Source organism: Oncorhynchus gorbuscha, linkage group LG10 (genome assembly GCF_021184085.1).
Source record: "Oncorhynchus gorbuscha isolate QuinsamMale2020 ecotype Even-year linkage group LG10, OgorEven_v1.0, whole genome shotgun sequence".
NCBI classification, from domain to species: Eukaryota; Metazoa; Chordata; class Actinopteri; order Salmoniformes; family Salmonidae; genus Oncorhynchus; species Oncorhynchus gorbuscha.
Window position 1 is genome coordinate 23,971,361 of NC_060182.1, and position 25,167 is coordinate 23,996,527.

The 25,167-nt window shown below is 41.7% G+C and overlaps 2 protein-coding genes across 3 annotated transcripts; one reads left to right on the forward strand and one right to left on the reverse strand.

The window, feature by feature from the left end:
• The first annotated feature begins 2,368 nt into the window (after positions 1 to 2,368).
• On the forward strand, positions 2,369 to 4,399 carry LOC124045716 (SPRY domain-containing protein 4-like). Its single transcript, XM_046365264.1, has 2 exons — positions 2,369 to 2,583; positions 3,555 to 4,399. Exons 1-2 carry the CDS (start codon positions 2,451 to 2,453, stop codon positions 4,094 to 4,096), a joined length of 675 nt encoding a protein of 224 aa, XP_046221220.1. The 5' UTR covers positions 2,369 to 2,450; the 3' UTR covers positions 4,097 to 4,399.
• A 165-nt stretch (positions 4,400 to 4,564) lies between these two features.
• LOC124045715 (glutaminase kidney isoform, mitochondrial-like) lies at positions 4,565 to 24,695 on the reverse strand. Of its 2 annotated transcripts, none has more exons than XM_046365263.1 (18): positions 24,321 to 24,695; positions 23,251 to 23,335; positions 18,523 to 18,644; positions 16,329 to 16,398; positions 14,986 to 15,065; positions 14,576 to 14,739; positions 13,729 to 13,787; positions 12,386 to 12,418; positions 12,235 to 12,293; positions 10,582 to 10,648; positions 10,414 to 10,464; positions 9,620 to 9,796; positions 9,212 to 9,343; positions 8,876 to 8,968; positions 6,751 to 6,812; positions 6,421 to 6,497; positions 6,159 to 6,222; positions 4,565 to 5,868 (listed from the first exon to the last, which is right to left on the reverse strand). In XM_046365263.1, exons 1-18 carry the CDS (start codon positions 24,527 to 24,529, stop codon positions 5,709 to 5,711), a joined length of 1,764 nt encoding a protein of 587 aa, XP_046221219.1. In that variant the 5' UTR covers positions 24,530 to 24,695; the 3' UTR covers positions 4,565 to 5,708. The 2 variants fall into 2 exon arrangements, with proteins under 2 accessions (XP_046221219.1, XP_046221217.1); XM_046365261.1 differs by having other exon boundaries at positions 16,269 to 16,398.
• Positions 24,696 to 25,167: the final 472 nt, after the last annotated feature.

Sequence of the window (25,167 nt, forward strand, 5' to 3'; positions counted from 1 at the left end):
TCCCTGATCCACCTCTACGCAGACGACACCATTCTATATACTTCCGGCCCGTCCTTGGACACTGTGCTATCTAACCTCCAAATGAGCTTCAATGCCATACAACACTCCTTCCGTGGCCTCCAACTGCTCTTAAACGCTAGTAAAACCAAATGCATGCTTTTCAACTGTTCGCTGCCTGCACCCGCACGCCTGACCAGCATCACCACCCTGGATGGTTCCAACCTTGAATATGTGGACATCTATAAGTACCTAGGTGTCTGGCTAGACTGTAAACTCTCTTTCAAGAGCGTCTGCTAAATGACTTAAATGTAAATGTAAATGTAAATCTCCAATCGAAAATCAAATCAAGAGTCGGCTTTCTATTCCGCAACAAAGCCTCCTTCACTCACGCCGCCAAACTTACCCTAGTAAAACTGACTATCCTACCGATCCTCGACTTCGGCGATGTCATCTACAAAATTGCTTCCAACACTCTACTCAGCAAACTGGATGCAGTTTATCACTGTGCCATCCGTTTTGTCACTAAAGCACCTTATACCACCCACCACTGCGACTTGTACACTCTAGTCGGCTGGCCCTCGCTACATATTCGTCGCCAGACCCACTGGCTCCAGGTCATCTACAAGTCCATGCTCGGTAAAGCTCCGCCTTATCTCAGTTCACTGGTCACGATGGTAACACCCATCCGTAGCATGCGCTCCAGCAGGTGTATCTCACTGAACATCCCTAAAGCCAACACCTCATTTGGCCGCCGTTCGTTCCAGTTCTCTGCTGCCTGTGACTGGAACGAATTGCAAAAATCGCTGAAGTTGGAGACATTTATCTCCCTCACCAACTTCAAACATCTGCTATCTGAGCAGCTAACCGATCGCTGCAGCTGTACATAGTCTATCGGCAAATAGCCCACCCATTTTTACCTACCTCATCCCCATACTGTTTTTATTTATTTACTTTTCTGCTCTTTTGCACACCAATATCTCTACCTGTACATGACCATCTGATCATTTATCACTCCAGTGTTAATCTGCAAAATTGTAATTATTCGCCTACCTCATGCCTTTTGCACACAATGTATATAGACTCCACTTTTTTTTCTTCCTATTGTGTTATTGACTTGTTAATTGTTTACTCCATGTGTAACTCTGTGTTGTCTGCTCACACTGCTATGCTTTATCTTGGCCAGGTCGCAGTTGCAAATGAGAACTTGTTCTCAACTAGCCTACCTGGTTAAATAAAGGTGAAATAAATAAATAAATAAATAAATAAAAGGTGTAATACTGCTGGTAGTAGCAGTACTACCAGTAGAGCTGGTATGTGTCTCTATGGACGCGGGCCTTACTTTTTGTAACCATTTATCAATTTTAGAGAGAATGGAATGAGCAAGAGCTACGTTTGGCTACATACGGACCATTAGTGGAATTCCCACGAGAGAATAACAGTTAATGTGATTGGATGTTAATTATTTGACTAGAATACCTGTTTTTTAAAATATTTTTTGTTATTTCGCTGAACACTAGATGGTTTAATTTTATTTTTGGCAGTGAAACGATGCTACTCTGGCGGGGGGGGGTTATTATTTTATGTTGATCACATTTTTATTTGGCGTACCCCTGACAGCATTGCAGCAGCATACCACACTGCATACCACTGCTGGCTTGCTTCAGAAGCTAAGCAGGACTGGTCCTGGTCAGTCCCTGTATGGGCAACCAGATGCTGCTGGAAGTGGTGTTGGAGGGCCAGTAGGAGGCACTCTTTCCTCTGGTCTAAAAAATATCTCAATTCCCCTGTGTAGGGTGCCATCTTTTGGATGGGACGTTAAACGGGTGCCCTGACTCTCTGAGGTCATTAAAGATCCCATGGCACTTATCGTAAGAGTAGGGGTGTTAACCCCGGTGTCCTGGCTAAATTCCCAATCTGGCCCTCAAACCATCACGGGCACCTAATGATCCCCAGTTTATAATTGGCTCATTCATCCCCCCTCCTCTCCCCTGTAACTATTCCCCAGGTCGTTGCTGTAAATGAGAACGTGTTCTCAGTCAACTTACCTGGTAAAATAATGGATAAATAAAATTTAAATAAAATTGTGCATATCCCTGGGGTAGGGGGTTTTGAGTGTTAGTGTTCTGTCCTCCCCCTCCCAGGCCGTTGGTCTGGAGTAGGATTAGTAAATAGTGGAATGGGGTTGTATTTATTTTTAGAGAGAGGGCTAATAGTTGGCAGGGTAATTTAGCCTTTTCCCCAATTGTATAGTACCGTATCAAAAACCATTGAATGTAGGTAGGCCGTGAATTGCCTCACACTCCCTCCAGTACAATAGGTGGCGGTGTAGGCACCTTAAATTCGATGCGATCCGGACAACACAATCCCAAAGAAGAAGAATTGTTTAAAGACAACCTGAGTGAACTACTTTCATTTTGTCCACCATCGTTGGCTCTGCATTGTAAGTGAATATGGCAATGCTCTTTGGTATTGGACATTATTGTCGCCTGGCAGGACGAGTTATGAGCGCACTATCCCGCAGACAAACGCGTGGTACGCTTCTTCCAGCGACAAGATGGTATAGCACCCAAACGACTGGCGATAGTGAGTATAAACTTGCACTGCGACTGCAAGGGCCCACTGAGCGACGCGCCCTTTGCTGTGCATTAGTTTTAGCGCATAGCACATTTGAGGTCCGAGCAGGGGAGATTGAGTAATAACACTGACTACGTTCTCACGACCACCTACTTGTAATTGCCTTGACATCCACACGTGTGTAGACGATCTTTTTTTTTGCGTCAATTAACATTTAGTTTTGAAATCTGACATTTTACCAAGTTTACAGAATTTACAACAGAATATAGTTTGGTTACATTGTGTTTGGAAGGGCAAGTAAACTGCATTTCAGATTTCTATAGTGTAGTTGAATACTGTAACTCAAATCGGTTTGATGGTACATCACTGGTTACTTGTAGGCCACATTCCTGATCCTCTGACGGTGGCCAACTTCAAACAATTATTTTTTTTGATAGGTTGCTGCCAGTATGAGATGTGTCATGCCGATCATAATTACCCGACGTCCTGCCAGCTACCGTGACCCTGTGTTGATTAACAATGTTATTTCAAAGGTTTACAACGTAGATTTCAATGATCGACAGGATGTCACTGTTTTGGCTTGTTATATTGTATAACGCTTTGGGTGAGTTAAAAGTTTAATGAACAATTTATTAGCCTGTTATGCAAGATAAAGGGAATCTTTATTTAATGTTTTTAAGATATCGCATGGCATTTGTCTCCACTTTCACCAAGCAATGGCCTATGTATTTGCTCTCTAGGGCAGGGTTTCCCAATCTCCTTGCACTTTGTTTTTTTCACTAGCACTACACAGCTATTTTCAAATAATCAGAGATTGATGATTAGTTGGTTATTTGAATCAGCTGTGTAGTGATAGGGCAAAAAAAACAAATGTGCACATCTGGCAGTGGGGGCCCAGGACAGAGTTTGGGAAACCTTGCTCTACATAACATTTAGCAGTTGTCAGTATCTATTAATCATTTCCGATGTTCTCTCTGTAGAGCTGCAGTTTAAGCTGGATGACAGGACAGCCCACAGCAGTCTGGACCTCTTTAAGAAGGACACAGGCGTCATCTACCGCATCTTGGGCATAGACCCCAGCCATGTCCAACAAAACCCTGAGCGCTTCCGGGATTGGGCCGTGGTGTTCGGAGACGGGCAAATCACAGGTGGCCGCCACTACTGGGAGGTTACGGTGGAGAAGTCCTCAGAGTTCCGTTTGGGTGTGGCCTTAGTGGCAATGTCAAGGGATGACTGTGTGGGCACCAACAGCTCCTCCTGGGTGTTCGGCTACGTCCAGCGTAAGTGGTTTGCAATGACAACCAACCAGAGGGTGCCGGTGACTCTGGTGGGGAAGCCTGACCGCGTGGGCATCCTGTTGGACTACGAGGCCGGCCTGATAAGCCTGGTGGACATCCCAAAGGCCAAGGTGATCCACAGCATGAGGGCCATGTTCAAGGGGCCTCTCTGCCCAGCGTTTGGCTTGTGGGATGGAGAGCTGATTACACACTCGGGTCTGGGGGAACCCGAAGGCTTGAAGTGAAGCCTCTCTACTGATGACAATATGGTAGGGAGGTGGATAGTGGTTAGGGAGATAGGAATGGCAATGTACATTCTGACAACTTGGTTTTTGTAAACTGAACACTTACAGCAGGCAGCACTTAAATGTTTTTCTAATCTCTTATGAAAAGCAATATTCTCCATCAGGATTTGGAGAGCAGGGAGTTTGTCCAGTGTATCATTTCACTGCCGTACAGAACCAGGCAAACTCATCACAATAAGCTATTTTTTTGTTACCTATTGTGTAATATTTTTTTAAGTCTGAAATAAATGGCAACAATATGAAGCTGTCTTGTGTGTAACGAGATCATTGGGTACTGGGAATGTTACTGTTGCTTAAAGTCCTGACATTCTCCATTCTCTTGTCAAACTTGAATTAAACCATGCCTTTTTTAGCCTTTTGATATACTGAAATTGTATGCCAAAATAAAAAGTTGCACATTTTCACTCATTTATTTACAGCAGAGCATAACGTAAATCAAGCTCACATTGACAGTTTAACCTGAGGAAGCAGTCTGTAAAACAGCAGCACTTAATCACAGTAAGAAAATCCTGGATGTGTATCTTAGTTTTGATGTTATACAACCAGTCTGTTCTGTAGTAAATGGACAACATTCATGTGCATATAACAGGAAATGCTGATGAGATACTATCATACATGAATATTCATTAGTCTGAATAACTCATCACATTTAGACATGTTTCTATATTAAGTTAAGTATTCACAAGGAGAAAAGACCAGAATTAAAATGGTTATATCCCATCCTCACAATACATGGCTTATTCACTCATATCTTAACCTGCTTATGAAACTGTTCTACTTCCTATTGAGGTAGATTAATATATACATTACCACTTAATATATTTATAGCCTGGTAATATGTTATGCAGTGTAAAAATTCCTTAAAATATTAATGCTTCATACATGATTGAAAACATTGTATAAATTATACACTGGTAATTTTGAGTAAGGACAAAGTGTGTGTACATATAAATCAATAGCTGCCAAGTTATTTATTTTAAAGATGAGTGTGAAATGCGCATGGTCTGACTGACTCGACAATCAAAAACATACCTAAGTTTAGGTTTCTTAATGAACTAGAAAACCAATAGTTATTTCTGGTTGTTAATCAAAGTTAGCTGGCTAATGCATTGATCCTGCTTTTTAGTATACCCCTCTGACTAGCAACTGATCACTTGTTGGTGTCATATCAGCTTTATACAGTGCTACAGTGATTCTGTCCACTCCTGACTCAAAGCTTTTATGTGCAGCAACCTGGACGAAGAAAGTGTGCATGGGACCTTTATGCGTAGTGACGTGTGACCATGTCAACTATACTCACTAAATTAGCTACAACTCTTCATGACTCTTGGCACAAAAGGGCTGCATTTTATTACGAAACGTTGTCACCTATCTACCTGAGAAGAGGTAAGTTCACCTGCTTTCCGTCATATTGCTTTAACCAACCCAGTCTTATCAGATCTGTTATGGGGAGTGCTAGTGAACAAGGATATTGGGGAAGGGCACAACTATCTGGAATGAAACTGCCAGTGCCTCTTGTATTAAATACAATATGGTTAGACATCTCTCCTGTCTAGCTCAAACCACAACCTTCACTGTCTAATTTTCTCTGGTCTTCGGTTTTTGACTGGGACCCATTACTGCATAGGTACATCTGCTGGTACTCCGTTAAGATCGACACCACCCCGTCCCGACCAAACTGCCTGGCGTCATCCAGGGGTGTGTTTCCCCACCTGATAGAGAGCGCGATATAAGCAGTAATGAAAACACTTTGAAATACTGCTGCAGAGGCAAAGGAAACAAGGGATGGTGTGCTAAATAATGCTCTGACTGAGTCTCAGAACAAATCAGGTCATAATGGCCCTCGACTAGTCTGGTGTAGTTGGGTGATTTTAAAGGCCTGGACACTTTTAAAACCACCAGTCTCCATTATGCATGCCTGAAGGAACTTTACAATGGAACATCTCTCAAAGATGTGTGAATTATTAAAAGTGACATGCAGATGATGAGGTGGTGTCCCTACCTGTCCTTTATATGGGGGTTCACTTTACACATCTCTGTTAGGAAGATCACCGCTTCCACATGACCTGAACAAACAGGAAGGAAGAATTCAATCTCAATATACAGCAACCAACTATGCATTCACATATCTATAGTTATCCCAGCGAAGCCATCCACTCCAATTAAACCAAAGCAGACACACTTGAATTACAACTCTGAACAATAAGGTGAAGTACATGCTATGTGAGAGAACAATTTTATCCCTGAAAAATATGTAGGTGCACCTTCGGCTGATGCCACGTGGAGACCTGTACGAGAATCATAGTCTTTCGCTTCCATGTCCACAGCCGAGAGAGCAAACCTAAAGGAAAGGACATGAGCGAGAGAAGGAAGAAAAAAAAGAGCATAGCGAAAGGTTAATTGGAATGACAGATGGTGTAATTATGAAGTTAACTGAAATTGATTTGATACCAGGGGTGGTCTGTTCCATGCTGCACATAAATTAATTATTGAAGCCATATTCTTCTTGCCTATCTGGCGCCAGCGCTTGCTTATGAAAACCAGAAAGACCAACTATAATGGTTTATATAACTATCCCAAGATTCTGGCTTTACCTCCTCAGGGCAGAGACATCACCACTGTAAGCTGCAAACATCAGGTTAACCACTGACTTGTTCTGAAGGGTCAGAAGAAAACATCACAATTATGGGTTATCAACATAGAAGGATATTGAAGCACAGCGATGTTTCAGATATTGTGGCGGAAGCATAAACACTAAACATGAATGTTCCTAAGAGGTATATTTGAGAAACATTTAGTATACTTAGGGCCCGATTCTGAATTAGGAAATTATGCCTTTATTATGCACTTCTCAGTAGTTGGTATTCAGACTTACCGTATGAAGGTGTGTAATGGGCATTGCAGGCGTGGCTCCCTTGCGCGCTCTGAATAAATGTAATTCAACCGCTGAAAACCCTTCCACTTGCTGGCCAACAGATTTTCTATTAAATACGGTTTTCAGTACATTTATCTTAAGCCATCCATTTCAATACGATGTACCCACAATTAGAATTTGTCGAGAGACTAGAATACATCAAGAGAACGGGTTCAGAAAATAAGGATCAATGACATAATACCATCTATGCATCTTGGTCTTAGTTTCAGCACCAACTGGTAGATTAAAAAATACTCAGACCTTGTAGATTATTTAGGCAAATTTCAGGAAAGTATGTATGAAACTTAAAATAAAAACAGGTTTGGAGAGCCTTTATGCACACAATGTATAGTTGAATAAAAAATACAGTGGTTTGATTAATCCTGAAAGCTGTTATACTCAAGTTCAATCCATGAAATCTTGTAAAATGAAAAAAACAAGTTAACAATGGGAGCTGAACAAGTCCTATAAATAAATCTAAGCCAAGATTCAGGCCTACAGAAGCCAAGGTTCAGGCCTACAGAAGCCAAGGTTCAGGCCTACAGAAGCCAAGGTTCAGCCCTACAGAAGCCAAGGTTCAGGCCTACAGAAGCCAAGGTTCAGGCCTACAGAAGCCTACAGAAGCCAAGGTTCAGGCCTACAGAAGCCAAGGTTCAGCCCTACAGAAGCCAAGGTTCAGCCCTACAGAAGCCAAGGTTCAGGCCTACAGAAGCCAAGGTTCAGGCCTACAGAAGCCAAGGTTCAGGCCTACAGAAGCCAAGGTTCAGCCCTACAGAAGCAAAGGTTCAGCCCTACAGAAGCCAAGGTTCAGGCCTACAGAAGCCAAGGTTCAGGCCTACAGAAGCCAAGGTTCAGGCCTACAGAAGCCAAGGTTCAGGCCTACAGAAGCCAAGGTTCAGCCCTACAGAAGCCACGGTTCAGCCCTACAGAAGCCAAGGTTCAGCCCTACAGAAGCCAAGGTTCAGCCCTACAGAAGCCAAGGTTCAGCCCTACAGAAGCCAAGGTTCAGCCCTACAGAAGCCAAGGTTCAGCTCTACAGAAGCCAAGGTTCAGCCCTACAGAAGCCAAGGTTCAGGCCTACAGAAGCCAAGGTTCAGGCCTACAGAAGCCAAGGTTCAGCCCTACAGAAGCCAAGGTTCAGCCCTACAGAAGCCAAGGTTCAGCCCTACAGAAGCCAAGGTTCAGCCCTACAGAAGCCAAGGTTCAGCCCTACAGAAGCCAAGGTTCAGCCCTACAGAAGCCCATCGTTTGAGTGTCCAAATGATTTAATAGAAATTCCGGCTGCAACATTGATAATCAATTCAAAAGGGATTTAATATTCCCTGCTATTTTGTTTTAATGATCATTTTGGAGGGTGAGGGTTATATGCTTGTTTTTTTACGCTTGGGGAGGGCCAAGTAAAAATATATTTTCCTCAGGGGGGGGTATAACTTTCACTCCCCTAGCTCTTATCCGTGTATAAATGACAGTGCATGGACAATGCTGTTATTTCTATCAGAAAAAAAGAAAGAAGATGCTTTTTCCACTTGGAACCAGCAGGTTCGCTCAACCTTACTCATGGTTTCCTCGCACGTAAAGGTGGTGGAATTACGATGGAATTAAGTCAAGGTCAGAATATGGCTTATCTGTAGACACACCTTTGCCACACCTTCATTTCTTAGCTCTCCAACCCGAACGAATAGTGGTTGACTTCAAGGTCAGAATGCGCATTGAGAGAAAGGTGCATAAAAAGGGAATTAACGTTCAATTTTCACACTCTTAACCCGGGTCGGATGCAGGACCTTAGTGCCTGTTCTATCCCTTACCCTATCATCAAGTGAGAGTCTGCGAGGGTCCAGCTTCCTTGCAAAGTGTCTCAGGTTGTCATAATTGTGGAAGTTGAAGAGAGAAACCAGCTCCTGATCAATCAGCAGACAGAATGGGAAAATGAGACAGAATTATCTATTATTCAATGTTCTATTCTTTTTTAATCTTCCAAATTTACAATGTATAGTACAGAAAAAAAGATATACACTCAGGTATGACATTGACATTACTTTTGATATATCAAAAAACAAGGTAATCAACAAGAATAAATATCTACTGCTGGGTATGTTAAAAACTTATGTCATAGGGGATTGAAATTCTTCTTGTCTGCATACCTGACAGAAGTGAATGCCTCGGACACTATTTCCGACACGGTCTAAGGGAGGAGACCAACACATTATTCCCATGATATTAGGGACCACCAGCAGCACGGCACCCGACACGCCAGATTTAGCAGGCAAGCCCACCTGGGAAAAAAGAAGGGACAAAAAGCAAGAATGAAGTTAAGTGTGACACTTACCCTGTCTCATCTCTTTTAACTGCATTGATCTGACAACACAGGATAGGTGAGAGCAACATGGCACCTCTGAGATAAAGGGGAACATTCTATTTTACCACATACAGTATGATAAACAAAGATATTATATAAATGATGATGAGATGGGGATGTCTCACTTTCTCTTCCGTCGCTGTGATAAGGCCACCTCAGGTCATTGACCTCTGTCTGTTTCTCAGTGACTCACATGGAAGGCGAACTGGCCAGAGAAGTCGTACATTCCGCAGGAGTGCATGAGGCTTAGGGTGTTCCGCACAGCCTCCGCACTTAGCACCCGCTCGCCTGTGATTGGACAGATGCCCCCGTTGGCCAGTGTGGCGGCCATGACACAGCCTGATTCACAGGTCACCTCAATGGAGCACAGCTGAGAGGAAAACAGAACAGTTGAGACCTCTGGTTTATTGTACAGTCAGGTTTGAGAAGTAACTGATTACATGTCATCTGTTATTACAACATAAAAAAAAACAGTAAATGTAATCTGTTACCAGCAAAATGATTGTAATCAGATTACAGATACTTTTGAAAAACTAGATGATTACTTACATCAGAAAGAATGTTTGTAAAAAACATACATTATTACACCTTTTTGTTTTCTCAATGACATTCAGTTCAGCATTGAATGTCATGGGAAAGGGTTACGTTTATTCCACCTGAGTGAGTCTGACCATAAATCAGAGACCACTATAATGATGCACCAAATGCATTTGATGGATCCTTTAAGTATTTTTCTAATGCCTCTTAAGGGGAAAGTAATCCAATAGTAACTGAAAGTCATCAGAATATGTTACAGAGTTTGGACAATCCATAAATTATGTTTCTGATTCCAATTTTGGACAGGTAGCTAGTAAATGTAATGGAATACATTTAGAAAGTAACCTTCCCAACCCTGTGTACAGGGTAGTACTTTACTCACATACAGAGTGTTTCCACCAGAGACAGCAACTATGAATACAACAGCAAATCTCTAAACATGAGTCTCACCTGGAAGTAGAAATCAAGGGCTGCAATCATATCTGCATTCTCAGGAAAGCACTACCAGGCAAAATGAGAGAGAGGCCACAGTTTCAGGTCAGGTAGTATAACTTATAGTTTTAGAGTTTAGAAATTGGTTTAACTATTGGGAAGACTCTGTGAAGCTCAAACACTCACTTTTTTATCCTTCAGGTAGTAACCAATAGCAAAATTCCTATCCCCGGTCTCCTTCTCTGATTGAAAACTTTGAAGGCAAATACATAGTGGGCTTCAAAATTACTGGCACCCCTGACTGGCAATGCACAAACAATACTTTAAAAAATATAAACAATATAATTATAGAGATAAACTCAAAATAACAACATGTGAGAAATACCGTACTTTATTAATGTTTCAATGGAAACCACCAATATCCTTTATTGATGTAAAAAATGTTTTTTAAATCCATGTCCTCCAAATCAAGGTTTCACAATTAATGGCACCCTTAAATAATATTGTAAATAACATCTACCAAAAGTAAATCAGGAATTAAATTCCACTTATTTAAGTTGATCTAAGCCTTAAGGAACTATACTGAGTCATTACATCACTTCCTGTTTCACAAGGGTATAAAAATGAGGTAACATGCATGCAATATCCCTTTGTCATCCAACATCATGAAGAAAACAAAAGAACTGATATGAACAGTTAAAAAGCTCACGGGTAGAGGACGCAAATACATTTTGCCCTCCAGGATAGGGAGGAGGATGGTGAGAGAAGCAACAAAATCGCCAACAATCACTGTGAAAGAATTGCAGGCCTTTGTGGCATCTCAGGGTCACCAGGTTTCAAAAAGCACCGTCAGACACCACCTCCACATCCACAGGCTCTTTGGAAGGGTTGCCTGAAGAAAGCCCTTTCTGACCCCAAGACACAGACGCAAGCGCTTGCAGTTTGCCAAACGTCATTTAAATTATGACTAGAAGACGGTGCTCTGGTCAGATGAGACCAAAATGAAATGTTTTGGTCAGATACAGCATCGGCATGTTTGGCATCGAGATGCATGCAAGGAGAGGCACCTCATACCCACGGTGAAATATGGTGGTGGGTCAGTGATGTTTTGGGGCTGTTTTAATTCCAGAGGTCCAGGGGCACTAGTTAAGATTGATGGCATAATGAATTCCACCAAGTATCAGGCAATTTTGGCTGACAATCTGGTTGCCTCTGCCAGAAGGCTGGGACTTGGCTGTATGTGGACTTTCCAACAAGACAATGACCCAAAACATACCTCAAGATCCACACAGCAATGGTTCTGTGACAACAAAATCAATGATCTGCCATGGCCATCTCAGTCGCCGGACCTCAACCCAATCATACACCTGTGGGCTGAGTGGAAGAGGGCAGTTGATAAGCGCAAACCCAAGAATGTGAAGGATCTTGAAAGGATCTGCATAGAGGAATGGTCCAAAATCCCTCCAAATGTGTTCCTTAACCTTGTCAAACATTACAGGAAAATACCATGCTGTTATCCTTGCCAGAGGTGGTTGCACTAAGTACTAAATGAGGAGTGCCAATAATTATGAATCTTTGATTTTGGTGAAATGTATTTTGTATTAAATTATTGTATGATTTTGGTTGGTTCCATTGATGTTGGTTATTTGAGTTTCTCTCTATAATTATATTGTTTATATTTTTAAAAGTATTGTTTGTGCATTTCCAGTCAGGGATGCCAGTAATTTTGGAGCAAACTGAATAAAAAGCTGTTTATCACACCACAAATTACACTTACTGTATGGTCTGAAATCTTTAATCATTTTATTTTCGTACTATAATGTTCAATTTGACACTCACGTAGCGTTGCTGAATCCCACATACTCTGTGCCTGCCATCTTCTTCAAGTATTCCATTACCTACGATAAAAGATGTCAGTTTTTCCATTACATTTTACTAATAAGAAGCAATTGTAGACACGTCAGAAGTCTGAAACTTAAAGGATACTCACATAATCAAACCTCTCTGCCTTATTTGAGTTAGGCTGTAAAGAAGAAGAAGGAAATCCCTTTAGTACAGTGTTCTTGTGCTGAAGTAATTTTGTGTTGACACTATGCAGAGAGCTGTTCTGCCCCTAGGTGGCAGTGTTTGTGTATTTTGGCACCAATGGTACAGTGTACTGGTGAGTCAGACAGATTCTGGGTGGGTGTGCAGAGTAGGATTAGTTGCGGTATCCGTCTGTCCGTCCGTCCGTCTGTCTGTCTGTCTGTTGTGATGTGTATAACATGGGCTAGCAGCTCGGCGGCAGATTATTGCCCTGCTTAAGTTTCAGGGTCCAGTGAAAGATCACCAGCAAGTCCTTAAGTCACCAAAACGGGCAGGGACTGGTACTTCCCCGTTGAGTGGTCCTCAAGGAATAGGTTTCTTCAAATGTGGTGCGACCCTGGGCTTATTGGTCAGTGATACTCTGATGAAGTGCTCCTGAGTGATGACACATCTTTCCACTCATAACTTCAGAGAGTTCTGCGCTCTCTGAAAGATCAAGTGAACTTTGCACAATATTTATGAATGAATTGCATAAACTCCAAATAAAACGTGCTAGGAGTGCTACACTTAATTGGAGGAGTACAAGTCCTTCCCTCAACTTGCCCAGTGCAGTATGGGCTATAGACTATTAGCCAATGAAATGACTCATCCATCTCGATCTGTTCTCTCTTCCTGTACTTAAAGTTGTCAAAGACATACATTATAATACTTATGATTGTCAGACATAAACACACACCCACCCACACAATCACACATACAGTCTCTCACCCACAGACAAACACGCCTTTTCTTCCCAGCTGTCTCATTGGCCTGTCTAACACATACACACATCCTGTCAGTCCCACCCTCACCCACTAATGTATGTGACCTGAATGGCCTAAGAGGCAGCTGGTGAAGACAGGCAGCTAGGCAGGGAGAGGAAACCACAGCAGAATAGAGGTCCATGTCTATATAGAGGACTGCATTCTTTCCCCACTGCTGTATCTGTTAGAATGTGGGCAATGCTGGAGATAGTTTACTGACCTCTGTCCACACTGTATTGGGCCATAGGGTGAATTGGTCAATGATTGAGGGTGGTCTGACTGTGACACTTGGCTGTACTAGTTACGACAGATTTCCTGATTTCCTGTATATTTGATTATATTTGGTGTACAACAGTTTGCACTCATTGGCAATGCTTAATCTGTGTGCATGTAATGTACTCCTGATACTATTTAAGTTAGCTAGCAAAGATTTTATCTATCCTCTCATTCTAAAACCTCATGAAAGGTTATGGGAGATAATAACATCACCCAGGAATCCCCTTACCTTGAGCAGAGAACTGATGACGATAGCCCCCGCGTTCACCATAGGGTTGTGTGGTTTATCTGTCCAAAGAGAGAGAGGACAATGTTATCACTGTAGTGCACTCCACCACCATATAACCTAAAGATATGGCCGCTTTACAAAGTGAACACGTATGTGCGTGCCAGAGGTGAACATGTGTAAAGACACCTAGTCAGCCGTAGCCAGCTTAGAGGGAACCTGCAGATAAGCTGTCTTGACTGGTTAAAGATCAGATGTCCTGTTCTTGCTTGTTCCTGCTCTATCGACTGTATCTCACCAGTCAAGACCTAGAGCATATTGTAATCATTGATCAAGTTGATTAGTAATTTCCCTGTTTCTCAATCACCTCCCACTGGGCAAAGACTAGTTGAATCAATGTGGTATCCACGTCATTGCAGCCAAAAATAATAATTGTGATGATGCTGAATCAATGTGGGAAAAGTTTTTTTAGTTGATTTCATGTTGAATTCACATTAGTTGACAGAAAACGAATTTCAATCAAAACTAGACGTTGAACTGACATCTGTGCCCAGTGGGCTGTAGTTGCAGAGAGGTTGGTTGTCTTCTCTTTACACAATTGTTCACTGAAATGTGTAATTGTTTGCTTCCAGTGTAATGAACTATTCACTACCCTACGATTGAGTTAGTTTAGATCAGGAGATAGGGTCAGAGATATCATTGAGTGTTCAATGTAAGACAGTTTTTTCCTCAGTACTCAGATGCATTCAAGTGTGGGGCATCTATACAGAAGTCAACACAGAGACATGTAGTAGGTATGTGAGCCCAGCCATAGGCAGAGAGGGATAGGGTTAGGGTTAATCTCTCTCACCCTCATCATTCAGTGACAGCTGGTTGAACTTGAGTCCGCTAGGCTCTTTGCCCACGTAACGGTGCACATGCTCAGTGCCGATCTCGTGCACAGCGATGGCGTACTCCAGTGGCTTCACACATGATTGAAGACAGAATGGAACCTTGGTGTCACCTGCAGAATGTCTGCATCACACCAGCAGGGGAGAGATCATGGGACAGTGAGGGCTGAGGTGACAACAGACACAGTGGAGGATTCTGCATAAACAAGGTGGGCAGAGACTGACAGGGCAAGATGAGGGGATGACATGTGGACTGCCTGTTCAAAGCTCTTAATTTCAGTAACATGGGTTATGTGTCATGATGGAGGGCAGTGGTGATATACTGTAAAAAGAGACTATGTACATAGATAAGATGATGCTGTAATCTTACCTCTGCCCATCCACTGTGCATAGAGACACTCCCCACAGATTAGGGCTGAATTTAGCCAGTTGAGGAATGTAATCTGCTACCTAAGGAAAGACACACAAAGGAATGGATTGGATGAGTGTAATGTGTGTCAAAGGCAGGTACAGTGCATTCGAAAAGTATTCAGACCCCTTCCCCTTTTCCACATTTTGTTACGTTACAGCCTTATTCAAGAATGAATTAAATTAATACTTTTACTCATCAATCTACACACAATACCCCATAATGACAAAGCGAAAACAGGTTTTTAGATATTTTTGCAAATGTATTGAAAATAAAAAACAGAAATACCTTATTCACATAAGTATTCAGACTTCCACCAATCAGGACTTTATGGTAGAGTGGGCAGGCGGAAGCCACTCCTCATGCAAAGGCACATGACAGCCCGCTTGGAGTTTGCCAAAAGGCCCCTCAAGGACTCTCAGACCATGAGAAACAAGATTCTCTGGTCTGTTGAATCCAAGATTGAACTATTTGGCCTGAATGCCAAGTGGCACATCTGGAGGAAACCAGGCACCGCTCATCACTTGGCCAATACCACCGCTATGGTGAAGCATGGTGGTGGCAGCATCATGCTGTGGGGGTGTTTTTCAGTGGCAGGGACTGGGAGACCAATCAGGATCAAGGGAAAGATGAACGGAGCAAAGTACAGAGAGATCCTTGATGAGAACCAGCTCCAGAGCGCTCAGGACCTGAGACTGAGGCAAAGGTTCACCTTCCAACAGGACAGCGACCCTAAGCACACAGCCAAGACAATGCAGGAGTGGCTCTGGACAAGTCTCTGAATGTCCTTGAGTGGCCCAGCCACTCATACCCAAGAAGACTCAATGCTGTAATCACTGCCAACGGTGCTTCAACAAGGTCTGAATATTTATGTAAATGTAATATTCCCATTTTCCAAAAAAACAAAACTGTTTTTTGCTTTGTCATTATGGGGTATTGTGTGTAGATTTGATGATTTTAATGGGTTTTTTATTTATTTTTAGAATAAAGCTGTCATGTAACAAAATGTGGAAAGAGTGAAGGGTCTGAATACTTTCCGAATGCACTGTATGTATAGTACATGTGTATGTACATGTATGTATAAATGTAGTGTGTGCATGGCTTCATTCAGTATGCGCGTGTGAGTGAGATTATTTTAGCATATCCTCATGTGGATGTGTAGGTGTGTAAGTGTACAGTATGTGAGAATGCTTTTAGCGTGTGAATTCCAATGTACATAGTGCAGGCATCCTAACAGGACTCACGTGTCCCCCCTCCTGCCTTTGGGTACTGTAGTACAGCTGGTCCATATTGGATGCAAACACCTCAAAGTCTGGGATGATGAACTTCCTCCTGAACGCCTGTGTCAGCAACAGGATGTTAGCACCCACACACCTGAAACACATCACAAATACAGAAATATCACATGTATACTTTGTTTGTTACATAGGTAATGTCTCAGTGTGGCTCAGTTGGTAGAGTGTGGCACTTGGAACAATAGAGTTGTTGGTTCCATTCCTATTGGGGCCAACCGTGGGAAGATGTTTTGCATTGGGGGTGCTGGACAAAGAGGGGATTGGGGGTTGCTGAGGAGAATTTTTGTCCGCTCATACAGGAGTAATAAAGGCCTAGTTCACACAGGATTAATATAATTGCGTATAATTGTATTTTTATTATAATTTTATTGATTTATTTATTATATATATATATTATATATTATTTCCATTTATCATGGGCCGACAAGTTGAAAAACCTGTCTAAGTGCCATTGAGAAAGTCACTTAACTCTTACAACCCTACTCTCCGAAGGTGTCTCAGGGAGTGTTATGGATATGTAAAAAACATGGTTTTCCAATTCACACGTGTTTTAATATACACTTGTACAAATATAAGCACCCACCAAATTATTATAAATTACCATACAAAAAATATAGTTAGTTTAGATTATTTACAGTATATAGTATTACTACTGTATTAATACACACAGTGACCTTTAGCCCCGATACACGGCTGCGGCGCCTAGGAGTCAACCATGTATCAGGGCTGAGTGACCTATAACAATGGAACAGACACACTACTGATTCTATGATGAAATCCTTAATGACATCAACAACATAAAACTGGACCTCAAGTGGGACAAAATGAAATGCTGACAAGAGACAGCCTTTCATACTGTAGATACGCACCTGTACCATTTATATTAACAAAGCACTAAGTTTAGTAAGCACTGAGGTGATCTCAGCTGGGTTGAGCTGAAAGATCCGCCCCCCATTGCTTGTTAATACACAACTTGTTTAGAGTTTGGGGCACTGGGGAGGCTAATATAGGGATTGCAGAATTTATACATTCACCAGAAATGGGAGATTTTTATTTCTATTGGTCTTTTTCCAGTGACCACCTCATAATGGGAAAACAATATCTAATCACAACACAACATTGTTATTCTCTTCTCCATGACTTTATTTGTGTATTTGGGCCTAGTTTCTAAATAATACCAAGTACAACACCAAGTCTCAATCTAAGTTGAGCAAAAGGACAGTAGATATGCAGTGTTCAATCACTGAAACATAGTTATTAAATGTAAGAAGTCCACCACACAGGACTCAGTGACCCACTACAGTAGCATGCCAGAGTCCGAATCATCACTGCATTCATTAAGTTAGGTTTGCCAGTTAGGAATGAATACTGTTTGGACAGCAGTCTAGACTCCCTCGGAGCTTGCTGATAAACTGAGCTCCTAATACAACTGGCACCGTCTGCAGTTCACCCACTATGATGGACTTTCATTAGCTCCCGTCCAGACTTAAGCCCTGCACAGATGTCATACTCCAGAGCTCTCTCTCTCTCTCTGCATGTCACAGAGTGTGTGTGTGTGTGTGTGTGTGTGTGTGTGTGTGTGTGTGTGTGTGTGTGTGTGTGTGTGTGTGTGTGTGTGTGTGTGTGTGTGTGTGTGTGTGTGTGTGTGTGTGTGTGTGTGTGTGTGTGTGTGTGTGTGTGTGTGTGTGTGTGTGTGTGTGTGTGTGTGTGTGTGTGTGTGTGTGTGTGTGCCATAAAACGACAGATGCTGTCAGTCTGTCTTTCTCTTACATTAACCCCAACCCAAACACTACAATACAACCACAATCAAACATCCTTGATGCTTAATCTTTCCCAACAAATATCCACCTGTCCACTGTAGAGGCATGCAGAGCGGACACAAATACACTCAGAGATAGTGAAAAACAAAGTCTTGGAAGTTTCTAGTAAACACTGGGGGCAAAGATAGTTCCTTCGCACAGTGAAATACCATAGAAATGTCACTTTCATAACATTGCCATGTAAAAATGGGATTGTATGTGGTGTTTTGCCAATCAGCCAGAAGAATGAGAATATGGTATGTGTGATAGAGAAAGTCATAATACATTATGTTAACTGTCTGAATTAAAGAATCATAGTGTTTGTCAATATTCTCTCTATACCATCCTACTAACGTTAGAGGATGTATATGGTAAGATGAAAGTGAAAATGGAGCACAGCTCACTTCCTGAAGAGTTTCTGGTCCACCATGACTGTTCCGGCAGATTCCTGCATGGCCAGGCGCAGATGACGCATACAGTCCCTCAGCCTGGGATCAGATGTCCACAAACCTGTGCTCTTCAACGCCTGGAGGAAGGAGAGAGGAACATTTAGAAAACAAGAGTGAGAGATTTATTTTAGAGAAAATGAAAAAGAAGGGAGAGGAAGGGAAGAGGGAAAATGGGCATGGAGTCATGGAGAGCTGATCCAGAACTGGGATAGCATCTCTAGGGAAGGGTGATAGATATTTGAGCTCTAAGAAAGTTGGTCCCGATGCTGGTCCTAATAGAGTACTAAGGGCTGTCAAATGATTAAAGCATTTAAATCGAGTTAATCGCAGGATTGAGCTGTAATTTAAGATTTTTTTAATAAGCATAACAAGAACGTTTTGATTTCGTCCAAAGTAATGGTTAGCAAAAAAACAAGTAATTTGATCAAATACACTTTCTTTAACCTTAATGTGAACTTGTTTTGAAATTGCATTGTTGTTTTTAGCACTATAGATTATGTACAGCATGTTTGGATGTTGGATGTTTTCAGTGTATTTTGAATTGTATTTGATTGAATTTTAGTATTTTGAACAAAAAAATGATGCGCTAAAAATTACAAAAACTTAACTCAGGTTAACAGATTGACTGAAAGAGTTCTTATTTTATTCATGTTTTGGTACATAACGATAAGGATATGTATAGGTTATTAATAATAATTTAATTGATCACTTTGGGTGACTTCTTTAGCTATAGAAGAACTGAAAATATACAGGACTACAATAATTGTTTAAGTGTGTCATATTCAATACCTGAATTGGAACAAATTATGATTTTATCTGACTACAGGCACAAACCCTGTTTTGCCATTATGTGAGCAGCAACAAGGGTTCTAGCAGTCCTGTAAACAGCCCTGAAGGAGGAAGGTACATATCTAGTGTTTGAAATCCCTCCCCTAAGCCAACTTCAAGTCATGCCGACAGCTATGTGCAACGTGTGTCTATTTCTGGGGTATCATGTACATTGACAGCAGACTTGCCTCATAGGAGGGTTCAGACAGTTATTTTCAAGCCTGTGTGTCTGAGCAATGCTTTAATGAGCAACACACATTGCTTGACTGGACTGTTGTGTTCAGTTATTTTATGTCCTTGGTCACATAGGATAGTGGCTTTCATGAAAGCCTGAAGTGATATTCAGACATACTGTATTGGACAGCAGCATTCAAAGCTATGTTTGCTGGGGGCAGTACTGGGTGTTTTTCCATTCCTGACAGAAACAAAGATGACAGAATTTTAGAGCTTTTGAGAAATTGAGTTATCAGATGAGAGAAGTACTTCAATAACACTAGTTAAGTAACAGAATTGCTCTATGAGAACTAAATATAACCTCACCACACAAAGAAAGGATCCTGTTTCCTGGTAGGTCTGGGAAAGGTGTAAGCCCTAATTAGCCTAATCTCTAATCTATTGTGACAGTATTCTGTAGCCACAGCTACTGTTCAGTCAGTCCTTCCAATGTGTTTTAGTCAAACTCCTTTGTGTCACTGTACCCTGTCATGCCAAACACATACAGCATAACATGACAATAAATGACAGATCTCCCTCCTCAAAACTGAGATCAATCAAAGGTCAAAGCAGATGGCATCCGTGTAGTCACTAGCCACTTAATATAATGTTTACATACCCTCATCTCATATGTATATGTATATACTGTACTCTATATCATCTACTGCATCTTGCCATCTTTATGTAATACATGTATCACTAGCCACTTTAAACTATGCCACTTTATGTTTATATACCCTACATTACTCATCTCATATGTATATACTGTATTCTATACCATCTACTGCATCTTGCCTATGCCGTTCGATACCATCACACATTCATATATATTTATGTACATAATCTTTATCCCTTTACACTTGTGTGTATAAGGTAGTAGTTGTGGAATTGTTAGGTTAGATTACTCGTTGGTTATTACTGCATTGTCGGAACTAGAAGCACAAGCATTTCGCTACACTCACATTAACATCTGCTAACCATGTGTATGTGACAAATACAATTTGATTAGATTTTTAGTAGCACCTGTGCAGTTCTTTAAAAGGTACAAATGATGTAAGAATATCAAGCATTGCATCATTCTGAAATAAAACTGGGCATGGTACAACTTTGTGTTGTTCAACTGCTTGAGAACGCAGTGCCCAGATACAGTAGTTATTGTTCATATCATATGCTCCCTTACCTCTGACTAACCACTAGAAATGCCAGTGCATCTACCCAACCCCAGTCTATCCTCAGTGGTGGAGCGATTGGCAGACCTGGGGTTTGAACCCCCGTTTCCAGGGGCAAGGTGTAGTCCACTGGACAAAACTCCATCACCCCAATTATGGTGAATTATGGTGTAAAAGCACGGGGAGTGGTCGTGGACACTGGACACAGAGTTTCTTCACACATCATAAAATGCTATGTTCAGCGTGTGTGGGCCTATGGACAAATGTGCTTGTATGATATTTTCACCAACTGAGCTACAACTTCTGTGATGTTCTTCTCGACTCATGTACCCAACATTCCAGAGGCGACTGTTGCTTGGGAATGGCTGGTGGTCATTGGTGAGGTAAATACGTTTGTTAACACCTAGCTTGAACTTGGTTTCATTGGTGAGGTGATGTCAGAGCAGTTCAACCACCGCCTTTCTAGCCAGGTTATACGGAGTTATCATTGATTAAGACGCCAATCTTTTGGGGTTTAAGAGGATTCACGTCTAGCCTCAACGACGAGGCCACACCTGTCTATTAGTCATAAAGTTACACAAGGCGTTTCCTCAACACTTTTAAACCTGAGCCTGAACTGGGCTGGTGACATGGTGTGATGGATTCCTGCCTGGCTCGTCTTACACTCTCTGGGGTTCGATCGGTATGCATTTTGCTCAAGTGAAAACAGCAAGCCCAAAGGTCTCTTCAGGAACTAGAATGTGTTGTTGTACAGGCAGTACTGTGTCAACTTTAAAAGGATGTTGAGGAATGTCAAGGCAACTGTCAATACAATCAGAAAAAAAGGGCATTCCAGATTTATTTTAAATAGGTTAAATAACCTGTACTGTATATGCAGTTGAAGTAAGATGTTTACATACACCTTAGCCAAATACCTTTAAACTCAGTTTTTCACAATTATTGACATTTAATCAGAGTATAGATATCCCTGTTTTAGGTCAGTTAGGATCACCACTTCATTTTAAGTATGTGAAATGTCAGAATAATAGTAGAGAGAATTATTTATTTCAGCTTTTATTTCTTTCATCACATTCCCAGTGGGTCAGAAGTTTACATACATCAATTAGTATTTGGTAAGTAAGTTGGGTGAATTTGGGCCCATTCCTCCTGACAGAGCTGGTGTAACCAAGTCAGGTTTGCAGGCCTCCTTGCTCGCACACAATTTTTCAGTTCTGCCCACACATTTTCTATGGGATTGAAGTCAGGGCTTTGTGATGGCCACTCCAATACCTTCACTTTGTTGTCCTTAATCCATTTTTCCACAACGTTGGAAGTATGCTTGGGGTCTTTGTCCATTTGGAAGACCCATTTGCAACCAAGCTTTAACTTCCTGACTGATGAGTTGAGATGTTGCTTCAATATATCCACATAATTTTCCTTCCTCATGATGCCAACTATTTTGTGAAGTGCACCAGTCCCTTCTGCAGCAAAGAACCCCCACAACATGATGCTGCCAGCCCTGTGCTTCACGGTTGGGATGGTGTTCTTCGGCTTGCAAGCCTCCCCCCTTTTTCCTCCAAACATAACGATGATCATTATGGCCAAACAGTTCTATTTTTGTTTCATGAGACCAGAGGACATTTCTTCAAAAAGAACGATCTTTGGCCCCATGTGCAGTTGCAAACCGTAGACTGGCTTTTTATGGAGGTTTTGGAGCAGCTGCTTCTTCCTTGATGAGTTATGTCGATATGGGATTCATTTTACTGTGGATATAAATGCTTTTGTACCCGTTTCCTCCAGCATCTTCACACGGTCCTTTGCTGTTGTTCTGGGATGGATTTGCACTTTTCGCACCAAAGCATGTTCATCTCTAGGAGACCAAACGTGTCTCCTTCCTGAACGGTATGACAGCTGCGTGGTCCCATGGTGTTTATACTTGCGTACTATTGTTTGTACAGATGAACGTGGTACCTTCAGGCATTTGGAAATTGCTCCCAAGGATGAACCAGACTTGTGGATGTCTACAATTTTTTCTGAGGTCTTTTGATTTTTCCATGATGTCAAGCAACGAGGCACCTAGTTTGAAGGTAGGCCTTGAAATACATCCACAGGTACACCTCCAATTGACTCAAATGATGTCAATTAGCCTATCAGAAGATTCTAAAGCCAGGACATCATTTTCTGGAATTTTCCAAGCTGTTTAAAGGCAGTCAACTTAGTGTATGTAAACGTCTGACCCACTGGAATTGTGATACAGTGAATTATAAGTTAAATAATCTGTCTGTAAACAATTGTTGGAAAAATACCTGTGTCGTGCACAAAGTAGATGTCCTAACCGACTTGCTAAAACTATAGTTTGTTAACAAGAAATTTGTGGAGTGGTTGAAAAACGAGTTAATGACTCCAAGTGTATGTAAACTTCCGACTTCAACTGTAAGTTAGGTTCTACATGGTGTTACACAGTGAGAGAGGATGTGATGAGATGGAGACTCACAGAGACGAACTGAGAGACTGAGATCATCTCTTTACCCTCTGTGATGGTGTAGAAAAGAAGGTCCATCCCAGAGATCAAGCTGTTCCTGTGAAGCCCAGACAACACAGTGCACCATGTCACAACACTAGTGTAGGTCTTACAGGGAGGGACATTGTTGAAGATCACCACTGCATACACGTTTTACACTGTGTTTTGATTGTGTTGACTCATCTGTAGAACTTTCCTTAAGACATACTGTACATGTGCAAAGGAGCACTTAATCATTGACAGCTGTGTATAAACAAATGTTCTGTTTTTCTTTTCACCCCAGCACCAAAAGGAGAGTGTAGTAGGGTATGTAGGGTAGTGTAGTGTCGGCCTAGTGTAGTGTAGCGTGATGTAGTGTAGTGTCCGCCATGTGTAGTGTAGCAGGCTGTAGTGTAGTGTAGTCTCGGCCTAGTGTGGTGTAGCAGGCTGTAGTGTAGTGTAGTGTCGGCCTAGTGTAGTGTAGCGTGCTATAGTGTAGTGTAGTGTCGGCCTAGTGTAGTTTAGCCTATAGTAATGCAGTTCATGTTAATATCAGCTTTCAAACCAATTCCACTGACTACTCAGCTCCAAGTTCTTAAATGGTGTCGTAGATTACCATTCTTCCACGACAAATTCCATAATTCTGTTTTTTGTTGAGGGTGGTGGAAAATGCTGTCTCAGGCGCCACTCCAGAATCTCCCATAAGTGTTCATTTGAGTTGAGATCTGGTGACTGAGATGGCCATGACATATGGTTTAAATCATTTTCATGCTCCTCAAACCATTTAGTGACCACTCTGCCCTGTGGATAGGGGAATTGTCATTATATGTGGGCATAGCCATGGTAGCCAAAATAATGGCCTGCCCAGCCTTTTTATACATGACCCTAAGGACTATGGGATGTTCATTGCTTATTTAACTCAGGAACCACATCTTTGTGTAAGCACTAGCTTTCAATACTTTGTATACCTCATTTACTCAAGTATTTCCATTATTTTGGCAGTTACCTGTATATACTGTACATATTCCCTTATTGGTAGATCATGTGACTGAGTAAGTATGTACCTGCACTCTGTTTGGTCCAAATCATTGACAGCTTGATGATGTTGCTGCCTGTTGTGGTGCAGTGCTGCGCTCGTGCAGAACAGCTGAAAGGGTTGCTGGCTCCTGGAAAATACATTGCTGTCACTCCCAACTAATGCGGAGTTGACAGCATGTTTGAGCAGTTGTAAAACTCCCGTATTAGCAATCCGCAGACGTTTCAGACAATGCATTATTAAAGGGTGGATCGCAACCAAAAGAAATATAGCGCTGGGTTAGGTTAACAAAGTTCAAATAGAATAAAAACTGTAGAGACATCAGATCTGTGTCCAGTGCGTCGTTCCTCGGAGGCTTTATATCATTTGTTATGCATGCTAGCACAAGGACATGATACTGTCGCGTGGGGGGTGGCGTAGTGACTGGCAGAAGTTGGTTGACAGATGAAAGAGGCCAGTGACCAATGACAGCTGAGGCCAGACCGGAAAGAGAGTGAGACATTTACTATCCATGGCACAGGTATGATTTCAATGACGTGATTGAGTGGTACATTACAAATCTAATTTTAGGCTACTTTTCTGAGATGCATCTATGGAAACAAAACATTTAAAAGTCTTGCCGTGTAGGATGTAATATTATGTAATCTTGTTTGTTGTTCACAACTGTTGAACAAGTTAATATCTGTGAACCTGTAAATAAATGTGAATATATAAATAATACTATTATCCAAAATTATTTGAATTTAACTGCTTACAATTTGATAGCCACATTGGCTTTAGGGAAATGAAGGCTACCAATAAGGCGCAGAGATGGCATTGGGAATTTTCTAGTAACTTGTATCTTGTGTAGCGACACCATATGGTAATGTATCACA

Bases quoted from the DNA above. Each gene is read 5' to 3' on its own strand.
- LOC124045716 (XM_046365264.1), top strand. From the start codon at position 2,451: ATGGCAATGCTCTTTGGTATTGGACATTATTGTCGCCTGGCAGGACGA. The intron at 2,584-3,554 runs GTGAGTATAAAC...TTCTCTCTGTAG, and splicing joins CACCCAAACGACTGGCGATA to AGCTGCAGTTTAAGCTGGAT.
- LOC124045715 (XM_046365261.1), bottom strand. From the start codon at position 24,529: ATGCATTGTCTGAAACGTCTGCGGATTGCTAATACGGGAGTTTTACAA. The intron at 16,399-18,522 runs GTGAGCTGTGCT...GATGTGTTTCAG, and splicing joins GACCAGAAACTCTTCAGGAA to GTGTGTGGGTGCTAACATCC. The intron at 9,797-10,413 runs GTGAGACTCATG...TTTTCCTCTCAG, and splicing joins CCCTTGATTTCTACTTCCAG to CTGTGCTCCATTGAGGTGAC.